Raw genomic sequence first — 23,141 nt, forward strand, 5'->3', positions numbered from 1 at the left:
TCTGCTGGCTGGACGCCTGGCGCACTGGCCTAGGAGCGCCTCTCCGTCTCATCAACACAGCCGCGCTCAGCGCTCTTAGGCCGGCGGCCTGAGCCGTCGGATCCATTTACCAACCACTCATGTTACATGCACATGGCCCTGCATGGCGGCGTGCCCGTCCCGTTTGCACATCCGCGTGACCCAGAGGCTTATTCATTCCTCCCCTCGCCTACAGTTCAGTACTCGATCGTCCCTTGCGCAATGTATGATGTACTTCTTGCGCCTTCGGTACACAATATACAACAGTTCTTGGCGCCCCCAATGTAAGATGGCGGAGTCTGCAAAGCATGACAATGCCATACACGCACACACAACACATATCTCATCCCGTCTTCGTTGTTTCACACACCCACACATGCCTGCACTGCCTTGAGCCCGTGGCCTCCTGCGCTTATGATATCCTGCCTACATCCAAATGTCTGCCTATGTGTCAGCGCGGAACCGTCACAACACACAGCACCTCACGCGCATCTTGTTAACCTGCTGCTGCCCATCTGTCTCATGCGTACATGTTCCCCCCACACCTGGTTCCCACTGCAGTGCAGCTCGGCGGACTTGAGGATTCGGTTCTGATAACCCCCACACCTGGTTCCCTGCCCCATCCATGCCAGCGCCGCCGTCCGCTACCTGCCACCCGCAAAAAGCGCAGCCGCCTCCCTCGTCCCGCAACCGTGCTCCCGGATTCTGGTTTTCCAGCATGAGCACGCGTGTTGGGCGCACTTGGTCGACGCCGACCGCCAGCAGCGCAATCGGCCAAACGTGCAATTGTACCGACGCTCCGCTCCGCTGCCACCCTATTACCGTACACCGCCCCCCTTGGGCAGTTGCCAAGTCCACCGAGACACGCCGCCGCCGTCAGTAACCATCTACAGCAGCCGCCAGCTCAATACTGTGCGCCGCCGCGGCCGCCCTGCCCCTCCCAGCCGTTCGCCATCGCCGCCGGCTCTGCCTGCACCGGCTGCGGCTGCGCCACGCCCTCTCGCGCAAGCCACTCCTCTACCCGCATCGCGCCGCCGCTTGCGCCGCTGCCGTTGCCATTCGCGGATGCTGACGGTCCGGAGCCCGCGCCCGGCCCGCCCGCTGCACCGCCGTCCGACGCCGGCCAGCCATACTGCCCCGCCTGCTGCGCTTGCTGCGGCGCCGCCTGCTGCTGCGGGGCGCCCTGAGCCCCCGGTCGCCCGCCTCCTCCCGGCTGCTGCTGCGGCTGCTGCCGCTGCTGCACCGGTGTCGGGGCGCCGGCAGGCGGCCAGCCGGCAGCCCCACCCTGCTGCTGCTGCTGCGCCTGTTGCTGGGCCGGCCAGCCCGCCTGCTGCTGCTGTGCCGGCTGCTGCTGAGGGCCGCCGAAACGCGGCGGTGCGGCGCCCGCCGGCGCTGCCCCCCGGAACCTGGGGTCCGCTCCTGCGCCGTACCCGGCTCCATAGGCCGTCCCGGGCGCCGCACCCGCAGCCCCGTACTGCTGCTGCTGAGGCTGCTGAGGCGGCAGCGCCCCAGGCGCCGGCGCCCCCGGCACGCCTGGCCGCATGCCCGGCCGCGTCGCCCCCGACCCGCCCGGCGTGCCAGGTGCCGCCGCCGGGCCCGGCCCGTAACGCTGCTGCTGCTGCTGCTGCTGCCCCGGCCCCGCACCCATGCCCATCCCGGGCCTGCCCAAGCCTGGCTGCGCCCCCATCGGCTGCTGCTGCTGCTGCTGCTGCTGGGGCCCGCGGGCCATGTAGCCGGCGGCGGTGCTGCCTCCTGGCGCCGGCAGCATGCCCGCCGGCCCTCCGCCGCCCATGCGCTGCTGCTGCGCCATCATGTACTCCTCGTAGCGCATGCCCGTCTCCGCCTCCCAGCGCCGGATGTCAGACTCCCACTTCTCGTACGTGTAGTTCTGGCACAGGAGATGTAGGAGAGGGAGTGTGGGGGCAGGAGGGAAAGGGAGAGCGATGCTCAGAGGTGTGGGGCTGTGTGAGATTGTGGTAGCCAAGCGGCGGACGGGCGGATGGGTGGGCTGGGTACGCCGGGCATTGACTGGCAGCATGTGTTGGGTTGGCCGCACCCAAGCCGAGCGGGGCGTTGAAACCAGAGGCGGTCAGTCCCCACGGTCAGTCCCTGGGGGCTGCAACCTTCCGTCTTTCCAGACTCCACCATCCCTGTGCCGCTACATCGGCTTCGTACCGCTGTGGGCGCTCCCTCCTCACCAACCTCAACCACTAAGACTGCCGTGATCGCAGTTGCTCCCCACAGCGCAGCACACGGTAGCCCCGCCACTGCAGCCTCCCCCCCCCACACACACACACCACACACACAGAGCCGGCATAGGCAGCCTCACCTGCGGCAGGTAGCCGGCCACCTCGTTGCGGCCGCCGTCCGTCAGCAGCAGCCCCATGGACTGCAGGGGGCGGTGAGGTGGGAGGTTGTAAATACCAGCCCAACTAAACCACACCAACCCAAAGTAGCGCAGCATAGGCAGAGGGAGGAGGGATGGTTTTGGTGGCGAGTGGAGAGGTGATGGGGCATAGCCGTGCGGGCGTGCAGAGTGGGTTGAGAACATGTGTGTCGCCAGGGCTGCTGCGCCCCCTCAACGAGCCTCGGCGAGGCCAGCTATGGCAGTGTCTTCTGAGGCAAGCGCAGTGCCGAGCCACGCGAAACGCCGATGTGATGCCCAGATGCCGAGATGGTGAAAGTGCGTCTGCAAGCACCTGCAGCTGCTTCACCCATTCGCCACCACCCGCGCGCGTGCGTGGCTCAGCTGCCCTCTTGCCAGTCCTGCTCCTGCGCCCCCCACCTCGCTGCACCCGGTCCCCTGTACTGCCCAGTGCCCACTTGGTAAATCCCGTCCCCGCCACACACACGCCCCTTCGCACCTGTGGCCGCGTGCCCAGGCCGCGCAGGATGCCCGACAGGATGCCCTGCTTTTCCTGGCGCTGGTACGCCTCGCCCTCGGAAGCCACCAGCACATAGCCTAGCACCGCAGATTCCACCAGCTCCGCTGGCACGCTGAACGTGTCGAAAAAGTTGACCGGCAGGAAGCGCAGCCCAAAGTCGTCGTACTCGATGCGGGAAATGGCGCCGGTGTCGGGATTGAAGGTGATGTCGCGGATCTGCGAGAAGCCGGGGGTAGCAGGGGGTTTTGACCGGGGCGTTGACCGGGAGGGGAGGGGAGGCAGCTGGGGTTGCGTCGGGGACGCCGCCGGGAGTGCTTAGGAAGGATTGACTGGGGTCTAAGTGCCGTCCTGATGCGAGTTCCAATGCTCGCGTGGAGGTTACTCATCAGCCGGTAAACATAAACGAATGTGTGCAACAGGCTGTGCCGCGCATCGCCCGCACCATGGGAGGCAGGTCGCACATTCGGCACCCCACGCTGACACGCTCCGACCCCACCCCAGCCCTGCCGCGCAGCCTCTGGCGCTGCTCACCTTGCCCAGCACGCGTCCCATCCGCGTCCGCACTTCCAATCCCAGCAGCTTGACGAAGCCGTACCGGGCGTCCAACGGCACCTGGTCGGGTGGCAACTCGTCCTGGACCAGAACAACATCCCCAATTTGCTTCAGCATCGCCAGCGGCACGTTGCCGGTGACTGAGCTGCCGACACCACGCTTGCTCTCGACCTCAAACGACACAACCTCCAGGCGTTGCGGGTCGACCCAGGCCTCGCCCATGGTGCCCAGGTTTTTGCCGGTGTTGCGCGTGATGACTTGCTTGTCAGAGACTTGTGACAAATTAAGAAACACGGGCTGTTGAGGCTGCACCGGCTGGTAAATTGGCCTCCGTGCGAGCGCCATCGGCTGCTGAGGCTGGTTCGGCGGCTGGCCACGGCCATACTGTTGTGCGTTACAAATGATGGTACTCTTGGAGCCATAGGATGGCTTAGATGCAATTGAAGGCGTCACCGGAACGCTTTGCGACCTCCGCCAGTGCGGAGGCACGCGAGTTGCAGGCGAGCTAGTGCTCGCGTCAGTGCGCACGCGTTGAGACGTGTTGAGATTCATTTTTACTATCTGAAGTTCTGCCGTCGCGAAAGGCTGCTAAGTAATGAATTTGCGGTTGTGCATGGCCAATTGCGTCGCTAGACCTGCCTGTGGCCCCAACCCAAATTGCTCGTTCCTTACTGCAAATACTATCTGCTGCATCCAGAATGAGGGCTTCAACGCAAGGGCTGGCCTCGTGTCGGCGACCAAATGTGCTTGTTTGTGCGTCGACGCTTCCTCTTCATAGTTCAAGAGCACACCACGAAGTACCCAATCCTATAGAGCAATTGAGAGTGCGCTGGGCGTCCAACTCAGCAGCGTCCACCTCGAGGTCCTCTGGCGAGGACCCCACGTCTGCCAGGCCGAAGGCCGCGGTGCCTGCCCACGTCGCGGTGCGTGGCCCCTGGCGCCTCGCAATCCCACAGCTCTCAGCTTGCTGGAACACTACAATGGGCTTCACGGGTTAACCCTTGCCCGGTGGCATCATACCCCAGGGAGGAGGGCGCTTTGCAATGCACTCCCCAGCCTGCCCACCCTTGCACCTGCTCTTCCCTGCCTTGGGTCCATCCTCCGCTGCAGGCCGTCATGGATGGCAACCACCGCTGGGGCACGAGCCACGGTGGTGACTGGCGGCGGGGGCACGAGGAGGGCGTGAACGCGCTGCGGCGAGTGGTGCAGTTCTGCCGGGAGGACGGCGTCAAGGCGCTCACGGTGCGTGTGTGCGTGTGTCCGTGTGTACGTGTGTCCGCGGAGGACTGTGGATAGTCGACTACAAGCCGCCAGGGGGTCCTGGGTCTGGGGGTAATTTGGGGCTGGGACGAAGGTGGAGGTCGGGGTGTGGGGCTGTGGGGCTACGGTCGTGGTGCGGGGTTTGTTATCGTGTCAGTGGCACTGCGGGTTTGGAGCCATGCGGACGTGGACGGCTAGGACGATGTAGCCATGTAAGGCATGTCAGGCTCCAAGGAGGGGCGTTGTGCTTGCGGCGCGTGCGGCGAGGGATGGGTCGGACGCAACAGTGCACCGGACCTGCTGGTCTGCAGCAGCCTCTGCGTCGCGCGCAATGAGCCATGGGCCCATGTTGTGTTCGTGCATGTTCGCAACACACCTGCTATGCACCTGCTTAACCCGCATGCTTGGCATGTCCTTGCACCCACACGCTTGGCATCTGCTGACCCCACACGAGCGCAGGTGTACGCGTTCAGCTGTGAGAACTGGGGTCGCTCCGCCTCCGAGGTGGGCTTCCTCATGGGGCTGCTGGAGCGCACGCTGGACGCCGTGCTGCCGGACCTGCAGGTAGCTGGGCGGGGGTAGCAGCTGGGCGGGGGTAGCAGCTGGGCGGGGGCAGTAGCTGGGTGGGCAGCAGCTGGGCGGGCAGTAACTGGGTGAGAGGCTTGGGGGCACGGTAGCGGAAATGGGTCGGGGTTGCGAGAACCAAAGTAAAAGTGGGGTGGGCGGGCTGGGCGCGCAGGGCGGACGGCAGAGCCCAGCTTCGGATGGGGATGGGGGTGCCAGGGCAGCAGGGCGAACCGACTCAGGCAAGCTGGTCACGGGTTGGGGGTCCATACGGGAGGTATTGTGAGATGTTAAGAAGTGCTGAGAAAATGAGGCGACGTAACGTGCGAGCGTTAGGGCTGCAGGAGGTGTGGGACAGGTGGGGGCGCGCCTCTGGGCCATGCAGGCTGGTGCTGAAAGTGTCGGCGGCGGAAAGATGGGACGCAACGCTTCAAGGAGACGAGGCATGAGGCCCAGACTGTGACCACGCCGCCTGCTTGTCATCCCACCTACTCGTGCCACAGAAACATGGCGTGCGACTTACGTTTGCGGGAGACCGGGCGGCGCTGCCGGAGTCGCTACAACGAGCCATGCAGAGGTGCGGAGGGCGGGTGCCCCGGGGTGGTGCATACGGCAACGGTGCCTGGCGGAGAGAGCTGTGGGCAGTTAGCCGCAGGCTTGTGGGGTCTGGGGAACGCGCCCAACACCCAAGCCAGCAAGGCTCCTCAGCAGGGTGGCCAATACAACTCAAGGGCGGCCACATGGTCAGTGGCTCCGTGCACCGCACTGCCTTGCACAGGCCTTGCGTTGCTCGGACCCACATGCTCGCTCGCACCCGTAACACTGAGGTGGCGCGCAGTCAAACGGCATGACACAGCGCGCCGCGCGCCGGCACCCGCTCTGGCCACATGCGCTGCCCCAAACCACCCGCTCCTTTCCACCTTTGCCGCGCGGCGTGTCCCTCCTCCCCCTACCTCACCCCTTCAGGGCGGAGGCCGCCACGGGCTCCTGCACGGGCCTGGTGCTGTGTGTGGCGCTGTCGTACGGCGCGCGGCAGGACATCACGCGAGCGGCGCAGGAGCTGTGCAGGCGCGTGGCGGAGGGCAGCCTGGCGCCGGAGCAGGTGGGCGGGGCCGCGTGTGTAGGATGGAGGGCGAGCGGGCGGGCCAGCCTGTGGCATGGCACAGCCTGACAGTCCGACACGGACACACGGTTTAGGTGAATTGGCGAAACCGCTGATTCGGCGCGCGGGCCCTCTTGCTTCGGCCGGTTCTGATGCTACTGCCGCCGCCATGTCAACGCATCCTTCTTCGCTCTGCCTCCTGACTACTGCGGTTGCTGCCGCTACTGCCTGATGACTGCCGCTCCTGCCGCCAGGTGACGGAGCAGCTGCTGGCGGCGCAGCTGTCCACGCACGCGGCGACGGCGGCAGCAACATCATCAGGGGGCGGGGTCACAGGCCAAGTGGGGGACCCGGACCTGCTAATTCGCACCAGTGGCGAGCAGCGGCTCTCCAACTTCCTGTTGTGGGAGTGCGCCTACACAGTGAGTGCCGACGGGCTTTGGGCTCACGGGTAGGCACGGGGCGGGGCGATGCTGTGTGTCCGCGGACAGCGGGCGCTGCAGGAGGGCTCCCTCTTACGGATGGTGCCTAACTGGGATTGTCAGGCATGTCGGTGCGCAATCGATGTGCACCGGGCAGCGTGGAGGGCTAGTGTAGGACACGCTCGGGAGGGAAGCGAGGTCGTCACACCGTTGTACCCTGGTTGTACCTGCTGGGTGAGGCCGGGCTGCCGCGGTGTGTCGCGAAACCTAGCTTTGGGTCGAATGAGGGGCTTATGTTTCCACTGACCGAGGGTTCGCGGCGCATGCGGAGTGCATTCCGTGCTGGTGCAGAGTTTGTGTTTGTGGCTATGTAGTTGTTCGGTGAAAGTGGTGACCGTTTTGTGGTTGCGGCTGGTACCGCACACGCTGTGGTGCTGGTTGGCGGTGCTTCAGCTCTGCCTGTTCGTTGCTCTGCACTGTTGCCTGTTCCTGACGCACTGCACACACCTGCTGACACGTTGCGCTGCACCGCTGATTGCTGCGTCCCATCCTCCCCCTCCCCTTCACACTGCCGCTCTGCCCCTCCACCAGGAGCTCTACTTCACAGACGCCTGCTGGCCGGACTTTGACCGGCCCCACTGGGACGCTGCGATGCAGCATTACGCCACCCGCACGCGCCGCTTCGGGCGGCGCGGGAGAGCGGATGGCGCTGCCGCCGCCCCCGCCACGTCCGAGCCTCAAGACGGCAGCTCCAGGTCCAGCTCCAGCGCTGCTGCTGCGTCCGCATCTCGCCCCCGGCCGGGCAAAGCGCCATTGTAAACCCTGCCTGCAACATGCGCGCTCCTGTCTCTGGCCATAACTGCGCCAAGCCCCTCGTGTTGCGTGGCAGTGCCCACGCGCACTCCCGACCCCACCCAGCAGCCCCTCCAGCGGCAGCTCCCGCTCCAGTGAAAGGCACCAGCCTCCCTCCACATGCACTAGAGAGCACTGCTCGGCACAGTGTCTGCATAGCCAAACTCGCCTCGCGAGTCCGTTGCTGGCCGCATTCTGGCGGCATTCTGCTTGAGGCTGGGCTGAGGCCACCACAGGACCACCTGAAACGCTGCTGCTGCCTGCAGTATAATCTGCGCTCTCATTGCATAAGCTGCAATTCATCTGAAGTGGCTCGAGGCTCCGGAAACAATGTAACAACACCGCGTTACAGAACACGTCCGCAGGCCGCTAGCTTAGTCGAACAGGGAGAAGCCCATGTCCTCCTCCTCGCTGGGCTCCTTCTTCTCCTCCTTCTTGGGAGCAGCGCCAGCAGCGGGGGCACCGCCGGCAGCGGGGGCGGCGGCCGCAGGGGCGGCACCGCCACCTGCAAACGAAAACGGCGACCGTCAGCTATAGAATGTACAAGATACAAGCTGCTTAGCGACGTAAGCGAGCGCGACGCACCAGCGCCGACGTTGGTGATGAGGTCGTCCATGCTCTTCTTGGCGAACAGCTTGGCGAACAGGGCGGGCCAGTAGCCCTCGACCTCAACACCAGCGGCCTTGCAGATGGTGTTGATGTTGTCCGCGGTAATCTCCAGACCGTCGTCGTGGAGAATCAGGGCGGCGTAAGTGCAGGCCAGCTCGGAGGTCGACATCCTGAAAGTTGTTTAAGCCTAGGGGCCCTAACAGGTGTGATCGACCGGTTTTGGAAGGAGAAAGAGTCGTCGTGTGCCCGGGTTTTGTTGAGCAAGGGTCGGCGACGCCCATGCGCCTCATTGCAAACCGTCCTCTGCCGACTCTGCACGCCCTTGCAACCCCCCACTTCCGTATTTGCCCAACCCCTTTGTAAATATAACTACTGACCTACTTCCAGCAAACGACACGCCATACCTCGGCACGGTGCCTTGCTGCCGGCAGCTCGCGGGTAGTATGGGATCGAAGCTTTGATCACTTTTCTTGAATACATATTACCGAATTGGCTCTAGGTAGTAAACATGTCCGTGCTCACAAAGTGGCTGGGCCTGCCCTCATTCTTGTTCTCCGTGTTTGTGTTCTACTGGAGTTTGCCCATCTTTGCGATCCTATATCGTATCCGCTTCGCCTCTCTGGGGAAGCGCAATGATATGCTCGACTGGTGCGTGCCTGCCGATGAGGGGATGGTGGCCGCGTCCATGTCGCTGGCTTCACCAACGCAACGCATGGCCCAGTGCAATGCTGTATGAGCCTGGCATGACTGGAAGAGAGTCATGGGGAGCTAGGTGTTGCATTTGCAATTGAGTTGGGGGGGTGGGGGCAGTGGCGGGTTCGGGGAGGGGCAGGCCGAAACGCGTGGCTGCACCTAGCAGCGCCCCTACCGCCTGGGTTGCCTTTCCTCCCCTTCCTCCTGCTCAGCAACCTGTTGACCTCTCGTATTGTGTCTTGGGGTTCTGGATCTCCATCCCTTGTTGTCGCTTGTTCTGCTTCGCAGGGCCCGCGCGCTCGTCGCCTACTTCCGAGTAACGCTCCTGCAGGCGGGGGAGCACACGCTGTACAAGGGAGGGCCATGCCTGTACCTGGTGCGTACGGCGGTGGTAGCATGGCGGGATGCTACAAGGCAGTACGGCAGGCCCCGGGGGCGGCAGGCACCTGCCGTGCGGGATCGGCGGGCGGGGCAGGGGTGGAGCCTAGTCTGCCTAGGTGGCGTCAACAGGAGCTCGGATGGCTCGGGCTGGTGCCGGCGGCGCCAAGCAGGGGCAACGCGGGCCGTGCTGCGGCTGGAGCGGGAGGGCGGTAGCTGCCAGCAGCTGCCAGCGTGACAGGCGCTGCCGAGTGGGGGGCTTCATGGGGGACCATGGGCAGCAACGGAGAACCGACCGAGCCACGGACATTGGGCCAGCTGGCTTTGAGGAGAGCAAGGACAGCGGTGGGGTGCAGTGGGGCAGCAGCGCGACGGCGCGAGTTGGGTCTTTGCCGGCCTGTCCACTTTGCAGTGCAGTGCAGTGCGGTGCACCGCACTGGACGTGGGGCGGAGGCTGGGAGCCCGAGCCGCCAGCCCTGGCCTGCAGTACCAGGGGCCTGCGTCTGCTAGCGGCTGGCCTGCGCCGCTAGTTCATCTGCCCCTCAATGGGACTGCCCCACACGCACATAGCTACCCCAGCCTCATTACATGCACGTGCCAAGTGCCGCCGCTGCATGAAGTGCCGCCGCTGCATCGACCAGGGCGCGCCGTGGCCATCCCCATCTGCCGCACACCTCCCCCATCGCCCTAACCTCCGCCGTCTGCACCGCCCCCTCCAACCTGGCTGCTGCGGCTGCAGTGCAACCACCGCAGCTGGGCGGACTTCTTCATTGACGCCTACCTCACTGAGGGCCGCGCGGCGCTCATGAGCAGGTGTGTGTGCGTGTGCGCGCGCGCGTGCGTGTGTGTTTGTGGAGAAAGGCGTGTTTGTTGGGGGGAGAAGCGTATCGGAGGCCGTGTGCGGGGGAGTGTGACAAGTCATAGGGTGGGGTGGGTGGGGTGTTCAGCGGCCGTGTCGGGCGTTGTACTGGATGCAATGGCCCCGTGCAGGCGAGCTGGCTGGGCGACACTCCGTATTGGCTGGCTGCAGCTCAGGACGTCCGCTCGAAGCAGTGTCCCAGCTTCCAAAACATGTCGCTTGCCGACCGCCCACACACACACACGCACACACGCAGGTGGCTGGTGTATTTCGTGTTCCCAGTGTTCTGTACCTCGTGCATGATCCTCAAGGGGATAGTGCTGTTCAAGCGCGGCACCATTGCGGATAAAGAGGTGGGAAGGTCCGGCACCCAGGGTCGGGTGGCAGGCTTCAGCGCGGGGCCGGATGAGCGGATGACACGTGCGGCAGTGACGAGGGCCAGGCATGAGCTTGGGCTGGCTTCGCGCCAGGCTCCGCGCACCGAGCGCACCGTGTGCTCCTCCGCCGTCGTGGCTCTTCGACTCGAGCTCACGCCTCATCCTTCCGCATTTCCATCCCCACGGCCCAGCATGCCACCCATACCCCATTGCAACAACCCCCTCATCTGCCTGCCTTTCTCTCTCCCGCCCGCCCCGCGAACCTGGCAGGCCTTCAACGCCTGGCTTGACCAGACCCTGGGCAGCAGCCACGTGCCTGGGCTGCTGGTGTACCCCGAGGGTGAGTGCGGGCGTGGGAAGAGGGTCACGGGCAGGGGTGAGGGTAAGGCCGGGCGGGGGAAGCGGGATCCGGGGGCACATGGAGCCTGGCGGACGGGGATGGGGCAACGGGCCAGGGTTCGTGTCTAGCCAAGATGGAGGCATGGGGTTGCGTCAGGAGCTGCGAGGTGTGGTACGTGCTGGCGTCATCCGGTGGGCTGCCTGCAGACACAGGAAATGAGGGCGCCTGACAATAGTGGCGAGGAGGGAGATGGATGACCGGGCTAGAAGCGAGCTGACAGGGGCACGAGGGCCGTAGTGCACACGCCCCGCCAACCACTAAAACAAGACACACACTCGCGCTCGCCCACCAACTCGCCCATACGCCCGCACGCACTCCCGCTCAGGCCACCGCAGCACCAAGCCGGCCAGCCTGCCGCTGAAGCGCGGCATGCTGCACTACGCGCACAGCCGCAAGCTGCCGGTGCAGGTGGGGCAGGTGGCGTTGTGTGGGGCGCGGCAGAGAGATGCGCACACACAAACCATGGCGCGCACGCGTTCAGTTCACCTCAACACCGATCGTGTGCACGCGGCAGTATGTAGATGTCAAGATAAATGAAGTCGATCTGCCGCCCTGCTGGTATTGCCCACGGGTTCGTTTGTTGCGCTTCCCTCCTACCCTCCTTGGCCCTTGCTGTTGGCTTGCAGATTGTCGTGACTCGCGGCAAGGACGAGGTGCTGAGTGAGAAGTCGCAGTCGGTGCACTTCGGCCGCACCTGCGTCACCACCTTCTCCAAGGTGAGCCATACGAACTCCAACGCTGGGATTGCAGGCACTGCGCCACGGCCGGCACTGCGCCACAGCCGCTCCATGCGGCGAGCGCGCAAACCGCCGACTCCGACGCACGCGCCCGCACACCCGCCCGCCACTGCCGCAGGTGCTCAAGTCGGCCGACTACCCCAACTTTGAAGCCTTCTTCACGGACCTGCAGGTGCGAGGGCCCCTGTGCTGCGGAGCGCATGCGCTCACGTGCACCACGTGTTTGAATCGCATCTGCGACGCCCTGGGACCTACATCAGCACGACACGCACCCGTGCCTGCTCGCCCACCGCAGGCGACCTGGGACTCGTGCTGGGCAGCCACGTACGGCCTGGAGGATCTCAAAAGTGCGTGTGCGGGCGCGTGCTTAGTGCCATAGGAAAACCGCGAGTCGGCGCGAGTGTGCCCGGCTCTTGGCGCCTACCTAGATGCCGCTCAGCTCCGTCTCACGTGCCGCATGTCCGGTGCTGTGGCACAAGCCCACCTGCCCCCCGTCCCCACCCTTCGGCTGAGCCTCCACTCCAGCCCTTCCTTGGCCTCGGTTGGCCTCGGTTAACCTGCGCTCAGCTTGGATTTTCCTTGTTTTATGGTGTACAAACACACACGCCGCGGCCCTCCGCGCTCTCTTCTTCACACACACAGACGTGCCGCGCTTCTCCATGCCGGGGCCCCAGGCCTACAGCTACAGCTCCAGCATGTGGGTCCAGCAGCTCGCCATCACGCTGGTCAGCATCCTAGTCTTTGCGGGCGTGTGCTACGGCTCCTGGCGCGGCTTGGCGGCGGCGCTGGCGGCGACCGGCGCGGCGCAGCAGGTGCGGCGCACGCGGGCCTGTCCGTCCGCGTTGCGGACAGAGGCGGGGTTGCTGGCATGCCAGCCAGCCTGCACACGCAGCACGTCCATCTGCCCGTCCGTTCCTGTGAATGCCTGGTTATCCCCTGTGGTGTGTGCAGTAGTGCATGCGTACCCGGCGTGCTGAGTGATGCGCACCCTTGGATACCTGTTCCCCCCATGCGCAGGTGGTGGCACTGGTGCTGGCGGCCTGGGTGGGCAGCTCCGTGCTTCGTAGCTTCCTCTAGATGGAGGGGCAAGCCTCTGAACTCTGTGCGGCGGTGAGGCTCTGAGATCGCGAATGTGGGGAAGACCTACATGGCGGCTGGTTGAGGTTCCAGAGAGCGATATGGCGGAAAGAAGTCAAAGTGCAAGTTGTCATAAAGTGCAGCTGGGCAGGCTGGGCGTTTGGGGGTGGGGGTGCGGTGGGGAGGCTGCTGCATGGACTCGCTGCTTGAGTGCAGCTAGCGGTACAGGTGTTCAATAGACGGACTGCTGGCGGGATGCCTGCCTGCGCCTCTGGTGCATGCAAGCTGCATGAAAGTGGGTTACGAACCCGACTGTGCTGGCGCAAGTGCGGCAAGGACGCACAGACACATGGTTACACAATGTGGGGTCGTTGCCGATTGTGAGGCAACCTCCTTGAGTACAGTCACCGTGAGTACAGTCAAGAGCCGGTCACCACCACAGGGCATGCCCTTGATTGGCATCGCACCACAAACTGAAATTGTATACCTTAGTATCTCTCCGTGCGTGCGGGTGCGAGGCGCGTTCTGAATGCTAAGCGCTACGCACGCATGTGTAGCCTGAAGAGTGTGCGAGCGTGTGTGTGCATCAGATGTGAGGCATCTACCGTGAGGGTGAAGTGTGCGGCAGGGGTTAGGCTCCGACATAGGTGCCGGCAAGCCGCGGTAGAAGTACGGGCCTGTTGCCATACGTTGCATTTTGCCAGCAATCCAGCGAGCGCTCGGGCGGGCGAGGGCGCGGCTTGATGGCAGTAGCCCTGCTGGCGAGTGACGTATGCGCCGCCCGTTGTAAATGGTCAGTGGTAAACGCGCCGCCTACTTGCGCCTCTGCCAATGCATCTCGGCTGTGCACAATCGCGAAAGCCCAGCCCCGCGGCCGCGCAGCAGGAGAGGGCCAGCCACCGGCCACGTCAGCCCCACCCCACAGTTGCCATGCAGGCGCAGCCGCGTAGCCATGGCCACCGCCTGGCCGTGCCACTCCAACGCGCCCGGGCTTGCGGCTTCGGCTGTGGCCACCGCTTGGTTGCGGCAATGTGGCTGCGGCAGTGTGGCCGCACCGCCCGTCAAGGACGACCCGGTCACTTGGCAGCTAGCGTGTAGGACCAGCCCGGTAGGAGCCCGGTAGGAGCCCGATAGGAGCCCGGGAGAAGCGGTTCAGGCGGCTCCGGACTCGGCACAGGTAGGTGCATGGCTGCATGCACCCAAGGAGCCCCGACGGCTCCGGGCTCAGCGGCGCTCAGTGCAGCAGGATCTGGACCCACTTCTTGTCCTCATCCGTCTCCTGCGTACATGATACCGGAAACAACAACGACACGTGTCGTCTGTGCGCCTGTCCTTGTGGTGCATCCCAATGTCCTGAGACACCAAACCCCAGCATGCCGACGGGATTCCGAGATTCAAGGGGTCACCGAGGTGGCGGCGGTTCCTGCTCCAGCACGTGCGGCCCGACGTGGCGCTCCAAACACGTTCTCCCCCCGACCATGTGCCCCTCGACACGCAAGACGTCGGCGTGTCAACGCTGTAAAGTTTAGTTGCCACCTCTCCTCCCAGACAGTTTATCCCTGCCCTCGCAGGCCAGTCCCGCGCCTTGCACCCACCTGGCTGCTCCAGCCAAGCGCGTCCCTCAGCGCCTCCATGCGTGCTCGGTTGGGCGGCCCCGAGATACAGCCGGGCGTGTAGCAGAAGGGCGGCGACGGGATGTTGACTCCGGCCTCCGACCTGCGCGGGTGTAACGAAAACAGGGGTGCGTCTCAGAGCAGCGGGGATAAAGGCACGGTGCCACAGACGCGCAGGAGGAGGGCGCGACACGGTTTGGGCAGGACACAGCGCCATGGACAAGGGCCGCGTGCGCAGGACGCAGCGGAAGACGTAGACAGGTAGGCTGGGTTGGTGGACAGAACCGGTGACCGGTGTCAGTCCTATAGCGACGAGCCGAGTCCGGCCGCGGCCCCCAGCCCCCGACCCCTAGCCCCCTGCCCCCAGTCCCCAGCCCCCGGCCACCGTACCCCAGGCTTCACCTGAACGCCACTGCCACGTCTGTGAATTTGAACTCCATCAGGTCTACATCGCTCTTGCCTGTGTGAGCCAAGCGTAGCAGCATGGGGAGTGTGTGGGGTGATGTGTGGGGTGTGATGTATGTGCATGCAGTGCGATGAAATGCTGCTTGACATCACGTCCTGTAGTGCGGTGCATGCGTGCATTCCCGTGAGCGGCGGACTGGGGGATGTGGGGAGCGGTCCAGGGGTCGTGAGCAATGCCGCGCTTACTGCATCGCCTGCATGGGCCAAAGCATCCACCAGCACTCACTTGCGCACCCACCGTGCCCGTCAACTCTCCCGCACACGGACATATAATCACCACTCTCCGCCCACACGACCGCCCTTTGCGCCATCCAGCGCACCCGCCCTGCAACCGGCGTGGACTACGGCACCCGTGTGCCATCGCCATTCTCCACCCACCCGCCCGCCCGCCGCGCCCGTACGGCACCCCGCATGCCCACCTGCACCTAGCTTGTACGGCACCCTTACTGCCACGTAGCCACGGCCCTCGTCCTCGCCCACCACCTGGCCACCCCGGGCCTCGACCAGCTCGTCCAGAAGCTGCCTGGAATGTGCGGTCGGGGGTTTGACATGTTGACTGGGTTTGACGATGTTGACATGGCTTGGGTTCAAGTGCCAACTAGCTATTATAACTCATAAGGTGACACTTTGCTTCACCTGTTTCATGGCGCACACACAGGGGCCGAGGCGCGGCAATGCGGCAGCGCAGCGGGTGCGACCATGCCGTACGCTGTCCCAAGCCTCCAGCCCATGTGGTAGTGGCCGCATGCGCGCCCCTGCCATACCCCCACGCCACCCCACGCCCCCGGCTAACCCCTTCCATCTCGGTTTCATGAGGATGGCGCAAACAAATGCATCCCACCCGTCACTGACTACCCCGACCTTGCCTTTTGGCAGCTGCGGGGGTCTTGGGGTCGAAGCTCCAAGGCGCCAGGTACTGTGACGGCGACAGGAAGTTGGCAGAGGAGACGCAGCTGCGAGCAGGGGCAGGAGGGAGGGAGCAGGCGGGGTGGTGCCGACGCTCTCAACTGCCAACCGTGGTCAAGACACACGTGAGCAACACCAGAGGGCTGGTGTGTGTGTAAAGAGACACATAGTCTGTGGAGTGGGGGGCGCCGTGCCCAGGGGGGACCACTGCATGACGGTTGTCCTCACCTGGTTTTGGGCGCGCACGGCAGGAGGCGCCCCTCGCCGCCGGCCGTATCCAAATGGAGCCCCACCTGCCGGGACCAGGGAACAGCAAGGCAGCGCTTGAGGCTGAGGCATCGGGTTCGGTTCCGGGCCTCAAAAGGAGACAGGGGCCAGTGTGCGGGTACCGTGACACGCTCCAGACACCCCCGCTTTTGGCGGGAGGAAAGCTTTCCGCCTCCACCCGCCCATCAACGTTTGCCCAGTGCATTCCCCCACCCCACATACTCCGTGGTGTCCCCAGTGCACACCTGAGCAGCGTGTGCTGCCGCCGGCAACGCAAGGCCGGCCCCAGTCAAAACTAGGGCAGCCAGAGTTGAAGGGACCGCAGTGCCCCTCAGGTCACAACAGGTAGGAAGTGATAGAAATCTCTGTTTACCATTGGCCTTACAGGGACCGGTTGCTAAAAGACGCATTTCGCAAATCTTGACTCTTGGGACGGCGGAGCAAATCCGGCGCTGTTTGCGAGGAGCTTGTAATTATTACATAGATAAAGCACGCTCATACACGAACTAAACGTTTGTCCTCTGCCATTGGGAGCGCGCTTTTTGATGAAAGTTTTCTCTTCCAGGCCCCGTCAACGCTTTCTCATATTCCAAGCGTATTGCTGTAGGGCTCTAGGGTTGTAGTTTGCAAGGAGTTTGGGCAGAAGGGATGGAAGCCCTTTCATAATTGTTGAGTTTGCCTTACGCGGTCTAGACGACTAGGCCTGGTGGAAATGGACCTGCGACAAGCCGTTGGTGGGCAAACATGGCGCAGAGTGCAGCCGTTGGCCCCGCCCCGCGCGAGGGCGCACGTCCACGGCTTTCCGCACAGTGTTAGCAGCACGCTTCCGACGAGGACCTCGGCACGCATCGCTGCAACATGCTCATCTGCGGCAGTTGGCAGCCTTGTTTCGACCACTACGGCAGCGGAGCAGGCAGCGGCGCTGTTCGAGGACCATGCCTCGCGGCGGAGCGCGAAGCTCGCTGAGGCGTGTTCCATCTGCCCAGCGGTGCTGCAGACGCGTCTATCAAAGGCGCACTCGAGCGCTGTGTCTGCGGCGTTGGTCGTCCAGGACACGCTGGGTAAGAAACGAGCGCTGACCCGCCAGCCCGGGTTTTGCATAGCTGACGACGCGACCCCTGCAACTTGCGCAGATGAGAAACTGGTCGTCACTGCTTCGCTGGACAAAGGCGTTGCCGCCTGGCGCTTCTACACGGTGAGCGCGCTCATAGCGACCGTCGGCAATCTCCACCAACGTCAAGCTAAAACAGGGTCACCTGTTGAGCGACTGGGGTCGCGTGGTGCGATCATGGTGCATGGCTAGACCTGACGCTAGCCTCTCCGCGCTCCTGCTCGGCTTCGCTTGCAGGCCGGCAGCGTTGATGGCGCGCAGGGCTCGGTCGACGAGTCTATCGAGGTCACGAGGCTCAAAGTGCCGGGGGCGCCGGTGTTCTCGCTTGCAAAGATTCCCGATGTGAAACCTGACGGCACCGTGGCGAAGCGTGTTCCGACCGGAAAGCCATCGGGCATCTATTTGGGCACCGCCGCCAAGGAGGTGCTGACATGGATGCTTGGCTCAAAGGACGTCACAGACAAGGTGCGGGAATGGTTTGTTTGACATTTAAGGCGGGAGGTGCACCTGTTTCTTGGGGTTGGGGGGTGGGAGCCGGCGCGCGCGACCCCGCGCCAACGGCCAGGCGAGTCCTAGGGTTTCGTGCATTTCGTTTTCCGTGGCAGGACAGGATCAGGGTATGACATCCTTCTGAATCCTCCCTCCTTGAACTTGACAGATCGTGCTGAGCGGCCATACCGGCTGGGTGCGCTCGCTTGCTGTTACCGGCAAGTGGTTGTTCAGGTGAGGCCGTGAGGCCTGAAAGGCGCACACAGGCGTGGAGCTGAGCGGCGTGTTTTCATCGACCTGCTGGCCCTCTGCAGCCCCACCTAACACGCACTGCCCCAACCCCTCCCAACACGCACTGCCCCAACGGAACCCTCACTTCCCCTCCTTGGCTCTGCACCACGCAGCTGCGGCTGCAACTTCCTCCGGCTTTGGGACACGACCTTCCGCACACCCAAGGAGAGCGATAGCGTGCGCCTGTTCACCGGGGACATACTCGCCATAGCCGCCAGCCAGGGGCAGGTGCGGCGGGAGCGAGTCTGGAGGCGGTGGTGTTGGGGGCGAGGACGGGGGGCCGGCAACTTGGGCCGGCCGAGGCAGCAAAGAGCGTCGCCCTTGCGTGCCACGAGCCGGACCGGGGGTCGTGTCACTCGTTGTTCTTCTCGTGCATACACACACGGTGCGCGCTTTTATGCATCCACAGGTGTTCACGGCGGGCGCGGACGGCTCGCTGCGCTCCTGGACCATCAGCCGGAGTGGGGAGCTGGAGGCGGGGCCGGCGGTGGAGAAGGCGCACGAGGGGCGGGTGGTGGCGTGCCTGGTGTCTGAGGGCCGCGTGTACACGACATCGTACGACGGGTCCATCAAGGTGCGTGCATGGGCTGCGCATGCACACATGGGTACGACAGCACACGGCTGCGCAGGCTGCACGTCCGCAAGCTTGCTGACGCACAGGGCAGCACATGCACGATAGATGGGCTGCGTGCATTAGGCAAGTGGAAGGGGAAGCAGGGTCTCGGCCCTGTTGGCCTCCTTGCCCGGTCTCCTGCCCATCTGTCCCTGCCCCCAACGCCACACCTGACGTCCACCCCACACACGACCCGGTGCCCAACGACGCACAGGCCTGGTCCGCCTCCGGGCTGCAGCTGCTGGCGGAGGTGCGGGGCGCGCACGGCGGCGAGAAGGTGCTGGCGGCGGCGCTGGGCGTCAACGGAGTGCTGTTCACCGGCGGCGACGACAAGGTGGGCGGGTGGAAGGGAGTTGTGAGGACCAAAGCCCAACACTGCCGGGCGGAAGGGTGGGCACGGCGGCCACCATTCCTGCGCCTACTAAAAATACGGTACCTAGGCTGGCGCCCGTTGACACGTATCCCGCCCGTTGACACGTATCCCGCCCCGACTAACCAACCCGTTTACCACCACCGCCCAACAGATGGTGCGGGCTTGGGCGCCCAGCAGTCTGGCGCCGCTGGGGCCGCCCATGCAGGCGCACGGCGCGTCCGTGCGCGTACTGGCCGCCGGGCGCCGCGGAATCCTGGTGTCGGGCGACGCCGACGGCGACGTGTGCATCTGGGGCGTGTGCGACGTGGAGCTGCCGCAGGAGCAGCCCGAGCCTGAAGCGGCGGGCGCGGCGGCGGCGCTGGGCGCGTCGGCGGTGGCGGGCGCGCATGACGGGCTCGCGAACGGCTGCGCGGTGGGCGTGGCGGTGGCGCCGCCGACGCTGCAGCAGTTGGAGGACATGTTCGCGGCGCCCGCGCAGTCGGCGCAGGAGCAGCAGCAGCAGTACCTGGAGGTGCCGCAGCAGCTGCTGCAGGAGCAGCAGCAGCAGCAGACGGAGATGCCGGAGGCGGCCCCGGCCGCACTGGCGGTGTCCGCGGCCAGCGTCGAGCCGTGGGTTGACCTGCCTCAGCCAGCAGCCGCGCCGCCAGCGATGGCGCCGGCTGTGGACGCGGCGGTTGCGGCGCCCGAGGAGGTGTGGGCCAACGGTCAAGTCAACGGCCACGCTCAGGCACCAGCACATCTTGACGCCATTGCTGTTCCGGCGGTGGAACCAGAGCCGGTGCCGGCAGCAGCGGTGGCGGCTGATGCCCTGATAAGCCCAGCGCTGGAGGCAGTAGAGGCGGCGCCGCAGGACCTGAACGGCCACGTGAACGGTCATGTGAATGGCCATGCGAACGGCCATGTCAGCGAGTACGTCAACGGCCACGCGGCGGCCGTTGGTGTAGTTGCGCCGCCGGCGGCGGATTGCGACTGGACCCGGCTGGACGGCGCCGCCGCCGCTGCTGTCGCTGTCGGCGCCGCGGCGGCACCGGAGCTGCTGCCAGTGGAGGCGCCCCCAGTGGCGCCTGCGGCAGCCGAAGTGGTGGTGGCGGCGCCAGCGCCGGCACTTGTGGTGGCGATGCTCCCGCATGTGGATGTGGAGGACGTGGCGTCAGCCGTGGCAGTGGCCGTGCTCACCAAGGAAGCGGATGCACGTGCGGCCGCTGCGGCGGCAGCAGCAGCGGCCGCCGCCGCCGCGGAGGCAGAGGCTGAGGCGGCGGCTGTCGCGGCCGCCGCCGCTGCAGCCGTGGCTGCGGAGGCTGAGGTGGCGGAGGCCTCGCTAGCGACCCTGGCGGCGCAAGCCGTGGCGCAGGCGGCGGCGGAGACTTTGCAGACCCTGGCGGCCGCGCCAGTGCAGGAACAGGCGGCGGTGGCGCTTGACACAGCGGCACCCGCTGAGGCGCCGGTGCCTGCGGCGGCGGCGGAGGCGACAAGGCAGCAGGCGGCACCAGCAGTGCAGCAGCCGCTGCAGCAGCCGCATCCGCAGCAGTAGTCGTCAGCAGCAACCTTGCTCAACCGTGAGAGAACTGCGCGCGTATTGCGCGCCCACGGGTCCGCATTTTGCGGGCGCATGGCTGTCCGTGGGTGGCGCGCTTTCAGGCCGTGCGTGGCCTCAGGAAAGTGCGTTGCTCGGCGGTGCCAGTCGCTGCGCCCGGGTGTGCCCGCCAGCATGTTTCGAGGAGAGCTCAACACGTTGAAGCGCCATCGCAAGATCATTGGGGGACACCCACGACCAGCAGTACCGGGTTGCGGCCATCCAATGATTGATGATGTGCGATGCAGATTTTATCGCGCGAAGCTCAGAAACAGGAGCCCGCTCCAACGAGTGGCCGCACGTGCTGCCTTTATACTTGCGAGCCAGCTTGCATCACACATCGGCGTGTGCGAAGCAGGGCGATGTTGCTGTTCCTCCGCCTGAGCGGGGGCGTGGGCCGAGCGGAGAGGCGTGGAGCGGCCACGTGCACCAGAGACGTTCGCAAGACACATAGTTAATCGTAGCTTCCTTCCCATCAATGGCATTTGTCCAGCATTGCGTCTACGCACATACCGTATACACTTAGGTAGCAAGCCACTTTTGCCTTTGTTGCCTTTCTGATGTGGGGCAAGCGGACGAGCCAAAAGACGAAAGCCCTGTTGTTTGGTTATTAGTCGGTCCAAGGGGCCCTCGCCCTTCAGCCGTGTCTGGAAAGCGTTTCTTGGGGCTGGAGGAGCCGACTGAGTTGTGTCTGGACCTTTGTGGCAGATAAGGCTCTCGGCAACCAAGCCTGCAGTGCAAATACTTTCGTGCCGGGTCATCAGTAGTCCTGTGCTCGGCAAGGCTTGTGCAACTAGGAAATCGAGGTGCGGGCAGCTTGCCGCCTGGTGTCATCTTGGCGCCGGCATCTGTGTACGGCCTTTCTGGGCCGGGTTCCAAGGAGTTGGATGTGGGTGTGGCGACTTTGCATGGCGCGGAGTAATGGCCACAGCGAGGCGCGGAAATGCATGTGTGTGTGTGTGTGTGTGTGTGTGTGTGTGTGTGTGTGTGTGTGTGTGTGTGTGTGTATGTGTGTGTGTGTGTGTGTCTCGCGGCTGGGGGACGCGGATATGTCGGTGTGCCGCTGAGTGACCGTGGGCGTGTAGTGTGTCAGGTGTATCAAGTGTGTGCGAGTTTGCTTAGGCATGGGTACGTAGCAGGGTAGGCCAGCAGCAGATGAGCAGGAGGTCGCAGTGTGTCAACTTGTCGTGTGGCCGGCAGAGCGCAGCCCGCGCACCCGAAAGTGGGGTCAAAACAAAGGGTCGATATAAGCATGTGTAGCACGGCTAGCCGTCGTGTTGGGAGGCCTTGCGCTCACGGTTTGGCTGCGGGTGCGATGACCCGAATGCTAGGGTCGATGTTGGGCAGCAGCGGCGGTGTTTGTCGCCGTGACTTCGCCCCTGCCGGCTCGCCTGGGGTTCACGCCGTGCAGGCGCTCTGAGAGCAAGCAGAGAGGACCGATAAACGCGCTAGTGTTTGTTGCTATGCGCGGGGGCGGCAACAGCGCCCGTAGGCTGATTGAGGGAGTGTTGAGGGAATACGGAAGAAGCCAGATAGCAAGCAGGATAGGACCGCGACACTCTTTGGAAGGCGAAGTAAGGGCAAAGCCAGAATCCCGATGTTACGAGGGTGGGTTGATGCACGTACACAACAGTCTTGCGTCCATGTGCAAAGGTTTCATAATATTTTGGTCATCTGTCGGTCAAAGTTGTGGTGATGGCGTTTGATGTAATTGTTGATACGGTATCAAGTTTGGTTGTTGGGTGGTGGTGTTTGCAGAGAGAAAGCGCTGATGACGAAGAAGCAACAATCGGTGTGAGCTGGTGTACACTATAGATCTGCGAGACGATCAGGCGAGACTGGCTGGCGCCTGGGCGAGTGAGAAAGCCGCTGACTGCAGATGCCGGAAATTGGGAGGCATACCGCAGGCGTTGCGGAGGCGGGAAGGAACCCACAAGCGTGGGAACGGAAGGCGGGAAGGGCTGTGCTATGCCATATGGAGGTAGCGCAGTGAACAGTCACAGGAAGAAGAAGAAAGTTGGCGTTCCCTGTTTGCTTTCACCGGCTGCTTATGGTGGCGCGGTGCGGGTTGTGGTCAGGGCACTGGCTGGGAAGGCGCGTACTCAACATGTCAAAGTTGTTGTCCAGGAACTGGCGGCTGTGGGTGAGTGTGCGCTGCAAAATTGTGAGGTTTAGGCGCGATATCGTACAATCATCGTCTACTGATTCCAACTATTATAGCGGCGGATAAGCAGGACATCCAAGGTATTCCATAAGGTGCGGTGGCAGAAAAGGCTTCCAGTACTGCAAGGCTGTTTCGGCAGCGAGAGGAGAACGGCACATTGCTGATGCGGCGAGTGGCGATTGGGATCGGGAGCTGTAAGGAGCCCGACAGGCGAACTTGCGGCGTGGGTGGACCCTACGCCCCCAAGGCCCGGACTGCCCAAAGGCTACGGGCCGCCATAGGGTAGGCAGACTGGCAGACGGAGGGACAAACCAAGTCACCAACGTCATTCATTGACAGTTGAATGGCGGCAGGCGGAGGGAGGCCATAAGATAATGTGAGATGGGCAAAGTCTGCAGCGCATCGCGCCGTCTCTGAGGCCAAAGCACTGCCACGCTCTACCAGCTGGCGGTGCTGTGACCTACCAATTTCTATAGGCACGCTCAGGCACC

The 23,141-nt window shown here is 64.2% G+C and overlaps 6 protein-coding genes across 6 annotated transcripts; 3 read left to right on the forward strand and 3 right to left on the reverse strand.

Moving 5' to 3' along the window:
- Positions 1–110: 110 nt before the first annotated feature.
- Positions 111–4,019, reverse strand: CHLRE_17g738200v5 (uncharacterized protein). The gene is made up of 4 exons (XM_043072593.1): positions 3,435–4,019; positions 2,883–3,119; positions 2,348–2,407; positions 111–1,906 (listed from the first exon to the last, which is right to left on the reverse strand). The coding sequence occupies exons 1-4, from the start codon at positions 3,798–3,800 to the stop codon at positions 923–925; spliced, it is 1,647 nt and encodes a 548-aa protein (XP_042915052.1). The 5' UTR covers positions 3,801–4,019; the 3' UTR covers positions 111–922.
- A 100-nt stretch (positions 4,020–4,119) lies between these two features.
- CHLRE_17g738250v5 (uncharacterized protein) lies at positions 4,120–7,639 on the forward strand. The gene is made up of 7 exons (XM_043072594.1): positions 4,120–4,378; positions 4,566–4,697; positions 5,175–5,279; positions 5,783–5,856; positions 6,246–6,381; positions 6,636–6,803; positions 7,395–7,639. Exons 1-7 carry the CDS (start codon positions 4,154–4,156, stop codon positions 7,620–7,622), a joined length of 1,068 nt encoding a protein of 355 aa, XP_042915053.1. The 5' UTR covers positions 4,120–4,153; the 3' UTR covers positions 7,623–7,639.
- A 4-nt stretch (positions 7,640–7,643) lies between these two features.
- Positions 7,644–8,499, reverse strand: CHLRE_17g738300v5 (uncharacterized protein). Its single transcript, XM_001699577.2, has 2 exons — positions 8,241–8,499; positions 7,644–8,160 (listed from the first exon to the last, which is right to left on the reverse strand). Exons 1-2 carry the CDS (start codon positions 8,431–8,433, stop codon positions 8,030–8,032), a joined length of 324 nt encoding a protein of 107 aa, XP_001699629.1. The 5' UTR covers positions 8,434–8,499; the 3' UTR covers positions 7,644–8,029.
- Positions 8,500–8,599: 100 nt separating this feature from the next.
- Positions 8,600–13,587, forward strand: CHLRE_17g738350v5 (uncharacterized protein). Its single transcript, XM_001699534.2, has 11 exons — positions 8,600–8,912; positions 9,246–9,333; positions 10,075–10,148; positions 10,451–10,547; positions 10,842–10,911; positions 11,297–11,379; positions 11,598–11,687; positions 11,827–11,880; positions 12,004–12,055; positions 12,351–12,520; positions 12,726–13,587. The coding sequence occupies exons 1-11, from the start codon at positions 8,773–8,775 to the stop codon at positions 12,783–12,785; spliced, it is 978 nt and encodes a 325-aa protein (XP_001699586.2). The 5' UTR covers positions 8,600–8,772; the 3' UTR covers positions 12,786–13,587.
- A 6-nt stretch (positions 13,588–13,593) lies between these two features.
- On the reverse strand, positions 13,594–16,510 carry CHLRE_17g738400v5 (uncharacterized protein). Its single transcript, XM_043072595.1, has 7 exons — positions 16,282–16,510; positions 15,998–16,062; positions 15,730–15,816; positions 15,283–15,386; positions 14,801–14,858; positions 14,381–14,501; positions 13,594–14,064 (listed from the first exon to the last, which is right to left on the reverse strand). Exons 1-7 carry the CDS (start codon positions 16,444–16,446, stop codon positions 14,020–14,022), a joined length of 645 nt encoding a protein of 214 aa, XP_042915054.1. The 5' UTR covers positions 16,447–16,510; the 3' UTR covers positions 13,594–14,019.
- Positions 16,511–16,619: 109 nt separating this feature from the next.
- On the forward strand, positions 16,620–23,043 carry CHLRE_17g738450v5 (uncharacterized protein). Its single transcript, XM_043072596.1, has 8 exons — positions 16,620–17,097; positions 17,170–17,231; positions 17,385–17,612; positions 17,806–17,870; positions 18,041–18,155; positions 18,337–18,501; positions 18,755–18,874; positions 19,065–23,043. The coding sequence occupies exons 1-8, from the start codon at positions 16,749–16,751 to the stop codon at positions 20,442–20,444; spliced, it is 2,484 nt and encodes an 827-aa protein (XP_042915055.1). The 5' UTR covers positions 16,620–16,748; the 3' UTR covers positions 20,445–23,043.
- Positions 23,044–23,141: the final 98 nt, after the last annotated feature.

The sequence above is a fragment of the Chlamydomonas reinhardtii genome, chromosome 17, assembly GCF_000002595.2.
Source record: "Chlamydomonas reinhardtii strain CC-503 cw92 mt+ chromosome 17, whole genome shotgun sequence".
NCBI lineage: Eukaryota > Viridiplantae > Chlorophyta > Chlorophyceae > Chlamydomonadales > Chlamydomonadaceae > Chlamydomonas > Chlamydomonas reinhardtii.